Here is a 10,207-nt window from a genome sequence, read left to right on the forward strand (position 1 = left end):
GGCCCATGGTTGCTCACATCCAAAACATATCCATATAGTGAGATGATCCCTCAAAAGGTGATAACATTGTTTGCTTTTCTCCATTTTCATTACAACCACTTCAAATAATTGTCGAGAAGAAAAATGCAAACCTCGGTCAACAAATAACACAGAATATAGTGTAATTTCGCCGCCCTCTGCATACATTGAGATAAAATGAAATAGTGATTGGAAATAGCAGAGTTGGAACTTTGAACTATCTATAGTATAAATCCCCAAATTCTTCACATCATTATGTACATATGCATGGAAAAATATTTGTTGATCGTCAGTTTCGCAACAGTGGCAAAAATTTACTCTTAAATAATAATGCAAATATGAATTTTGACTGCTTTTAATCCTTGATCACATTTCGGCGCTAATTCGACACAAAAACCTCAGAAAGTGGTATTGCAATTCTGTCTCAAACAGAATTGCCTTCATCATCTCCAAGGAGTGACAGAGAAAAAGGGGCAATGGCCACGTTAAACGATCTTGAGCCTACTTTATCAATGTGTATCATCTCAAAGTCACCTTCCTGCATTATAAAAATCCAAAATGACAAGATTTAAGGTATAATATGGTTTTATTATGTGGGACTGATGCGGAGGCATATATGCAAATGCTTGAAATTCAGAATCAATCTTGAATCAAATAAACAACTATAACAATGAGTTTAAAACAATGGGGAATTAGCAGAAAAACTATGTCATGTATATACTTCGAGTAGACAATTTATTTTATTGAAGCAAAATGATTAATAATTTTCCAGGAATATATAAATAAAGGGAAGAAATTTTATGCTTCTATCCTTCGTTGTGGACTGTGGTTATATTACTACTACTTCCTCAATTTCTAAATGATAGTGTTTCTATAAAATTATAGATATTCCAAAGAGTGGTAGTTACTAGTTATTGCATCATTAGAGAACAAAGAATTGCCCAAACTAATGAAATAAATAAAATTGAAAGAAAAGCATTTCTTACCATTCTACCATTTGGTGTGTTCAATGGGCATGCTGAAGAGTATTCAAAACTAGTCCCGGGAAGTATTGTTGGCTGTTCACCTACAACACCACTCCCCCTGTGATATTTAAAAAACAAAGCATAGAAGTTATGTTGAACTGGAAACACCATGGATTCAAAAGGAAAAAGAAACACCTAGAAAGCATAATACAACAAAATAGAAAAGCAAAAGATAATAAGCTCACCAGACATTTTCCATTTTCCCATTACCATCTGTTATAATCCAATGCCTTCTAAGAAGTTGAACAGGTTGGTCTGAGTTATTGGAGATTCTTATTCTATATGCAAAGAAGTATAGCCCCTTCGAAGGTTGACTTCTTCCCTCTATATATATACTCCTAACTTGAACCCTGATTCCCTGAACAAGTTGAAATATATGTCAAGTGTTCAGAATTCCCTTGTGTCCTAGTAAGTGATGTCCCAGATTAGATAAAGCGCTAAAGGCATTTACTCCCAGAAATTACAAGTTTAACAGTTTCTACAAGAGAAGAAAAGAAGAAGAAAAAGAAAAAGAAAAAGAAAAAGAAATTTGGAACATTTTTGCAAGAGCTGAATCGACATTTCCATGTTTGAAATTATATTAAACTAATAGTTTAACCAAGGCTATCAAATCTAAACACTGTTTTAAAAAGGGAAGTCACATTTAACTCGGTTTAGATATAAGATTACGTCAAGATCGAATAATTTAAAATATGAAGATTAGTATTTAACTGAATGTAGCGGTCATACCAATGTTGTAGCATCACTTGAACATTTTAAAAATGAATGTGGGGCAATGCTTTTTAGTTCATCACGGTATTTGGCTGCATCCTGTGAAAAAGGGAGAGTCCGTCAGAATGCATATTTTTAAGAAAATATGCGTAACAGCACAAACACTTGAAAGAGGCCAAGTTTTGTCAATTCACAATAGAAGATGAAGGATAAGGGTACCAATCTTATAGTCCAACAAACTTTGAAAGAAAATTCAACTTGAGAAGAATAGGACAATTAAATTTCAAGTCAGATGGTGCTAGTGAGCTACTATCAGCTTGAGCATAGAAGCATAACTGCTCGAAATTTTGTTTGCTTACTGGCTGGCTTTATAACAAATAGTTACTGATTTTGAAGACAGTATTCATGGAATAACCAAGCAGAACTCAAGCATACATGCATGCAATCAAGCTTTCTTCTGCAAGATTATCAAGCCTACTCATATACCATACTACTTAAAAAGCTGAATTCTAATAATAATGTGCGGCCCATGATCAGTAATAGTATACAACTAATTATACCAACAGTAAATCAAACCAAAACAACGAGAAACTATTAGGTAGTGTTTATTTCCAGAGATTGGAATGAAACTGAGGAACTGGGACTCAATATTATATTTGGTAGTTAGAGACTTGAACTAAAACCTGAGTCCCAGACACAAAAGTTCAGTCTCTTTAGTACCTCCAGAAAGTGGGGAACAGAGGGGACCAAAATTTCTGGAACTGGAGACTAAACTTTAATAATATTAAAAAAAAAAGACTCTCATTTAACTTCTCAAATTCTAAATCTACCCCTCAATCTTTATATTTATCTTAAGCCAAATATGATAGTTAGACATAACTCAATCCAGTACATTTTATATCAAACACAATACAGAGACTTAATTTAGTTTGTCCTTCAGTCTCTATCTCCTAATCTCTGTCTCTCAGTCTCAGTCTCAGAATGTATGTCGAAACATTGATATGCAGTTATATCCCATTAATGTCTCTAATTCAAACTATGAAATGGGCAAGCTTCCTATTTAAACATTTTCCAGTTGAACCAGAAATTTAACCAACCTAAACAAGGATCCTACAGTCAAGTACTCCACTCCAAGACCAACTGTTACCTGAGAGCTTTACCTATCGAAATCACAGAACAGAAAATGCCCCCAAAACCTCTTGTCAGTTCAGTTAGTTAGCTTCACACAGGAAGTTAGTTATTTTCCTCCCTAGTGGTTAGTCAGTCAGCAACTAACCGTGAATATATGTACAGCTTGAAGAGTAGTTAACTAGCTTAGTACGAAAAGTTAGTTAGGCACAATAAATGAAATGATTGAAAGAAGAAAAATAAGAATAAAGACCTTGAATCTCTCATCAGCAATGGCTTCCTTGAGCAATCTCCTTAAACGCAAAACAGGCTCCTCCTCCTCAAACAGCTTGAGTGAGTCTCGAATCCTAGCGGCTTCTTTGTAATCCTACATACGCCAATGAATTTTTCGGGGGAAAAAAAAGCTTAATTAATCATAAAAAACTGAACAGAAAATAAACAAAGAAAACCTGCTGGTACAATAAACATTTTGGCAATTTCCAAAAAGATCATCACCTCAGATTTAGCAGCTACCTCCATCTGCTGCTTTAAGAGTGCGTAAGTGTGGCTCCGAGACTGAAAGGAGCTTGTGGTGCTGTCTTCTCTGCCACTTCCATAACCGTTTCTCTCCGAAGCACACGCCAAGATCGCCACTCTCCTTCTCATGCTGCAATTCGCCCATTCCCTCTTCCGATTCGTCGTGGTCGAGCTCAATAACCGTAAATCCCCTAAACTCTTTATGCTTAACAATTGCATTCCCCCCCTATTTTTCTTCTTCTTTCTCTTTCGGTTGCAAAAGTAACCTAAGCTAAGCTACGCTAGTGAGAGTGATGGCTTGAACATGCAGCCATTGATGATTGGAAACTTAGCATAAGAATCTTCACCGCACTTTGGTTTTTCTGTGCAGCGTTACTGCATTGGTGCTACTATGGTTAATGTGTTCTCTCACACTGTTGAGTTGAATTGAAGCTTAAGATGCCAAATTAGCACCACAAACAAAACGTGAGGTTACCAAATTATCCATTTGTAGAATATCCAACGAACGAAAATAAAATAAAATAAAATAATTTTATAAACATTTTTCGTTTTTACTCGTTTCATTATTTAGAGTTATCAGTGCGCTAGGCGTTAGCTGCGATGGAAATGAAAATATGTGTACGAGGAGGAAAGAAAAAATAAAAAATAAATAAATAATTTAAATTGTTTAATTTTTATTTTCATTTATTTTTAAAATGTTACATAATTAATAGATTAGACAATTATCCGTGATAATTATACTAAAAATTAAAAAAAATACTAATTTATTTCGAATTTGTTATAATATCTACTAATGTTTTAAAAGGCTGGTCCAATTAAAAACCAATGATATTTTTTATTTGATTTGGTAAAAGATTTGCCAATTATAAAAACCAATAAAAAATAAATAAATTGTTCGAATTCTTTAAACCGAATCGAAATCTAACAAATTATTTCAAAACGGTATTGTTTTGGCATTTTTAAAAAAATGAAAATTTAAAAATATTCCTCTAAAAATTTTTTTAAATTCTTTACTCACGTAAAAAATTAGAACCAAGTGCTCTTCTCTTTTGCAAAGAAAGAAAAGAGGTGACAAATCCTAGCTTTTATTGTCGCAACCATTTTTACCACCGTCGTCCTATCGTTCTTCGCGATGCGTTGTTTATCTTCTTCACCAGGTCTAGCTTCTTCGTCTCTATGCTGCGTTTATTTATGAAAACAAGATAAGAAAAGACACTAAAAACAAGACATAAAAGACATAAAAGACAGAGGCACAAAATTTAGTGTTCTTGTTGTAAACCCCGCATAATTAACAAATAATTAGTCAATAAATTAATATTAATCCAAAAAATTAGAAAATAGAATTTTATAATTTCATGTGGTAGAATTAAGTAAAACATGAATTTTGATACTAATTTTAAAGAATTCGGCCTAAAATTAGACCATACACGCTGAATAGATTGAACTGGGCCCGAACCGAGCCCATGACCCAACCCAAGCTTCATTAAACAAAATGAACTCAGCATCCTCTTCCTCCCTCATAAGCTATTCACGTTGCACAAAGAAAAGGGGAGGAGGAAGGAGATTATCAAAACCTAAGCTTGATTTCAAATCAAGATAACTTTCAATCCGGAGCTCCGATCGCTGCATTGTTTGCGGCTACGCGACCACTGCGTCAGGTTCTATGAATCCATCAAAACAATTTCATAGGTAAGCCTCATTTTTGACCCAGCTGCTCTAGCCCTTAATTTTCGGAATTATGAGAGTATATGTTGAGATTTTGTTGGTTTGGTGTTTTAGATTCGAATTAACTTGCGAGAATTGTCGGGTCTAGCTCACTTAAGCTGTGGGTCAGGTAAAAACCTTCAAACCCTTTGTGGAATGTGAAATTAGTGAACTTTATATTGATTGTGGTGATAATTGTGATGTTAGATTGAACATTTATTGTTGGTTGGAGTCAAGATTAAGAATGTGGAGCTTGGATTGAACTTTGGGGGCTAGAGGGCTATTTTGTGTGGTTTTTGAGTCTTGGAAGCTTGAAAAATGCTAAATTGTGAGGTGTTCCAGGCATTAACGAGGAATCAGCCAAGGTATGGTTTCAATTTCTTGTAATTAAAATATAATGTGTCGTGAAAACTTAGGTTAGTTAACCGTAGGATAAGATTAATTATTTATGATGTTGATGATTGAGATTGGTGGCTATGTATAAGGGTTGGCAATTTGAGGTTGCGGTTGATACTATGATGTTTGTGATGTTTAATCTTGTATATGAGATTGATAAATAATGATAATGGTGTATATTCGAATGTTGTTTTGAACTTGAAATATTGGATTGAAAACTTGATGGAGATAGTGAATTAGCATATTGAGAAGTGTTGTGATATAATTGAGGTTGGTTTGGAGCCATTATGGTAAGATTTGCTAAGTTTTAAAGGGGTTGGGATTTAAATGTTTCGAAAGTTGAGGTTTGACATTTTAATGAAATCTTTGATTTTTGACCAACTTCGACGAGCCATAACTTGGCCTCCGAACCTTAGATTTTATTTCAAATCTATCTAGAATGAAAATTTGGTTTGAAAGGTTTACACCGTTCAAAAAACAAATGAAAAATGTTTTAAAACGAAAAAGTTATGCATGTCCGAAGTTTGGTGTGCAAAACAAGAATTCTGGACATAACTGAGATGATTTTTCTTGTATGCATTGTTTGTCTGTGCAACTGATATAGTTATAACTTAGCTGACATGTCATTTTTCCTTAGGCACTGTCCAGAGGTCCCACGTACGTGGCAATGTAACGCGTACGCGGAAGTGGGGATCTTTCACGGTTGCGTGCGCGGTCATATGGCACGCGACACAGGAATATCACTCGGTTTGAGGAGCTCTTGTACTCGAAGCAGTGACGCGTACGCGAGAGTGTCCAAAATTGCTTCCTGCGTACGCAAGCAGGGGCTGCGTATGTAGACCCCCTGTTTTTCTAAAACATGAATTTTTGCATTTTAAACCATTCCTTTAACTTTCAAAACCTTTGTAATTCTTGTTTAAAGCCTAATAGGTGTATTTCGGGTAACATAGTATGATTAGGACTGTTGAAGAAGATAACTTGTTGGTGAAAAAAGAGGTTAAGTGGACGATGATGAATAAGGAAGTGCTATGATGTTATATATATGTTGTGATTAATGGATGAATTCATGATGTATAATGATATGTGACGGGTGAAAATTAGATTTCCACACAAACTCACCGGCAAGTGTACCGGGTCGCATCAAATAGTAATAACTCACAAAAGTGAGGTCAATCCCACATGGATTGATGGATCAAGCAACTTTAGTGAGTGATTAGTTTAGTCAAGCTAATAATATTGAGTGATAATTGATACAGCAGAAAGTAAATTACAAGAAATTTAAAGTGCCGAAAGTAAATTGGACAGAAACTTAAAGAACAAGAAAAGTAAATTGCAGAAGATCTAACTTGCAGGAAGTAAATTGACAGAATATTAAAGAACAAGAAATGTAGATTGCAGCAAATGTAAAGAGGGCTGGGTGCTGGAAAATTAAATGAAGGCAGTAAATTACAACTCAGATCAATTGCAGAAAATTAAATTGCAGAAAGAGTAAATCAGATTGAATCATGAACATAACAAAAAGGTAAAATTGCAGAAAAGGAAATTGGAGTAGAGGATTGTAGAAATTGAAATTTGCACAAACTGAATTCAATGTAACTCAAGTGTAGAAAGTGCAGAAAAATAAAAAGTGTATCAAAAAGAGCTTTCTATTCTATCCTACTGCTACTCCTATTGCTCTCTAGCAGAGCCAGCCTTCCTAATGAAATGAAACTGATGCCTTTTTATAGGCTTTACAAAATGAAAATGAAATTGAAATTGAAAACAAATTACAATTTAAATGAAATTCCTAATCTAACTATTTCTTGGATGGACGCCCCAGCTACTGGTTCTATTCGGGACAGATGATCAGCTACTTGGTTCTCCGTCCCTTTTCTGTCTCTTATTTCTATATCAAACTCTTGCAGAAGCAACACCCATCTTATGAGCCTGGGTTTTGAATCCTGCTTTGTGAGTAAGTACTTAAGAGCAGCATGGTCAGTGTACACAATCACCTTTGATCCCACTAGATAGGATCTAAACTTGTCAATGGCATAGACCACTGCAAGTAACTCTTTTTCTGTGGTTGTGTAATTCTTCTGTGCATCATTTAGAACATGGCTGGCATAATAAATGACATGCAGAAGCTTGTTATGCCTCTATCCCAACACTGCACTAATGGCATGGTCACTGGCATCACATATTAGTTCGAATGGCAATGTCCAGTCTGGTGCAGAGATGACTGGTGCTGTGACCAGCTTGGCTTTCAGGGTCTCAAATGCCTGCAGACACTGTGTGTCAAACACAAATGGTGTGTCAGCAGCTAGCAGGTTGCTCAAAGGTTTTGCAATTTTCGAAAAATCCTTTATAAACCTTCTGTAGAATCCTGCATGCCCCAGAAAGCTTCTGATTGCCTTAACATTGGCAGGTGGTGGTAATTTTTCAATTACCTCTACCTTTGCCTTATCCACCTCTATTCCCTTGCTTGAAATTTTGTGCCCAAGGACAATTCCTTCAGTCACCATAAAGTGACATTTCTCCCAGTTTAAAACCAGGTTAGTCTCTTGGCACCTTTTCAAGACAAGTGCTAGGTGGTTAAGACAGGAGCTGAATGAGCCTCCATATACTGAGAAGTCATCCATGAAGACTTCCAGGAATTTCTCCACCATATCAGAGAAGATGGATAGCATGCATCTCTGAAAGGTTGCAGGAGCATTACACAGACCAAAAGGCATCCTCTTGTAGGCAAACACGCCAGAAGGGCAAGTAAATGCTGTTTTCTCTTGGTCTTGAGGATCTACTGCAATTTGGTTGTAACCTGAAGCCATCCAAAAAGCAGTAATAATCATGACCAGCTAATCTTTCTAGCATTTGGTCTATGAATGGTAAAGGAAAATGATCCTTTTTGGTGGCTGTATTGAGCCTTCTGTAGTCAATACACATACGCCACCCTGTGACTGTTCTTGTAGGAACCAGTTCATTTTTTTCATTATGAATAACTGTCATGCCTCCCTTTTTGGGGACAACTTGGACAGGGCTCACCCAGGGGCTATCAGAAATAGGATAAATAATCCCAGCCTCTAGTAATTTAGTGACCTCTTTCTGCACCACCTCCTTCATGGCTGGATTTAGCCGCCTTTGTGGTTAAACCACTGGCTTAGCATCATCCTCCAATAGGATCTTGTGCATGCATCTTGCTGGGCTAATGCCCTTAAGATCACTTTTGGACCACCCAAGAGCTGTCTTGTGTGTCCTTAGCACTTGAATTAGTGCTTCCTCTTCCTGTGGATTTAGAGCAGAGCTTATGATCACTGGAAAAGTGTCACCTTCTCCCAGAAATGCATATTTCAGGGATGGTGGTAGTGGTTTGAGTTTAGGTTTGGGAGGCTTATCCTCCTCCTGAGGAATTTTCAAAAATTCTTTTGTTTCCTCTAGTTCTTCCTGATCCGGCTGAACATCCTTGAAGATGTCCTCTAGCTCTGATTCTAGACTTTCAGTCATATTGATCTCTTCCACCAAAGAGTCAATAATGTCAGCGCCCATGCAGTCATTTGGTGTGTTTGGATGCTGCATAGCTTTTACAGCATTCAACTTGAACTCATCCTTATTGACTCTCAGGGTTACTTCCCCTTTTTGTACATCAATGAGAGTTCGTCCAGTTGCTAGGAAAGGTCTTCCTAGAATGAGAGTTGCACTCTTGTGCTCCTCCATTTCTAGCACTACAAAGTCAGTTGGAAAGGCGAATGGCCCAACCTTGACAATCATGTCCTCAATTATGCCTGATGGATATTTAATGGAGCCATCAGCAAGTTGGAGGCATATCCGGGTTGGTTTGACTTCTTCAGTCAACCCAAGCTTTCTGATAGTGGATGCAGGTATTAGATTGATGCTTGCTCCAAGGTCACACAGGGCTGTCTTGGTGCAAGCACCTTCTAATGTGCATGGTATCATAAAGCTGCCTGGATCTTGAAGCTTTTCTGGTAAGCTTTTCAGAATGACTGCACTGCATTTTTCAGTGAGAAATACTTTTTCAGTTTCTCTCCAATCCTTCTTATGACTTAAGATCTCTTTCATGAACTTAGCATAAGAAGGTATTTGCTCAAGTGTCTCTGCAAACGGAATCTTTATTTCAAGAGTCCTTAGATAGTCTGCAAAGCGGGCAAATTGCTTATCTTGCTCCGCTTGGCGGAGTTTCTGAGGATAAGGCATCTTGGCTTTATATTCTTCAACCTTAGTTGCTGCAGGTTTATTCCTTACAGAAGTGGTTGAAGAAGCCTTTTTAGAGGGGTTACTATCAGCATTCTCAGGTGTTTGATCCTCCATTGGCGTTTGAACGCATGGATTGGGTGAAGATTGGGCGTTTAACGCCAACTTTTCTCCCTTTTCTGGCATTTGAACGCCAGAACTGGGCAGGGAATGGGCGTTTAACGCCAGCTTTCCCCCCTTTTTTGGCGTTTGAATGCCAAGAGTATTCCTCTCTGGGCTCTTACTGTCCTCAGAGGGATTTTGGACAGTGGTTTGATTATCCTCTGTCAATTGTTCCTTATTTGGCTTTTTGCTACTTTGAGCAGTGTTATTCAATGTCTTCCCACTCCTCAGTTGAACTGCTTGGCATTCTTCTGTTATCTGTTTAGATAGCTGCTGTTTTGCCTGATTCAACTGTGATTCTATGTTCTTGTTAGCAATTTTAGTTTCTTGGAGCATCTCTTTAAATTCTGCTAACTATTTTGTCA

The 10,207-nt window shown here is 36.9% G+C and overlaps 1 protein-coding gene across 1 annotated transcript; it reads right to left on the bottom strand.

Annotated features, from left to right (window-relative positions):
• Positions 1-222: 222 nt before the first annotated feature.
• On the bottom strand, positions 223-4,018 carry LOC112695328 (uncharacterized). Its single transcript, XM_025747634.3, has 6 exons — positions 3,378-4,018; positions 3,136-3,249; positions 1,773-1,853; positions 1,229-1,401; positions 1,005-1,101; positions 223-556 (listed from the first exon to the last, which is right to left on the bottom strand). The coding sequence occupies exons 1-6, from the start codon at positions 3,615-3,617 to the stop codon at positions 443-445; spliced, it is 819 nt and encodes a 272-aa protein (XP_025603419.1). The 5' UTR covers positions 3,618-4,018; the 3' UTR covers positions 223-442.
• Positions 4,019-10,207: the final 6,189 nt, after the last annotated feature.

This window comes from Arachis hypogaea, chromosome 1 (genome assembly GCF_003086295.3).
Source record: "Arachis hypogaea cultivar Tifrunner chromosome 1, arahy.Tifrunner.gnm2.J5K5, whole genome shotgun sequence".
Taxonomy (NCBI): Eukaryota; Viridiplantae; Streptophyta; class Magnoliopsida; order Fabales; family Fabaceae; genus Arachis; species Arachis hypogaea.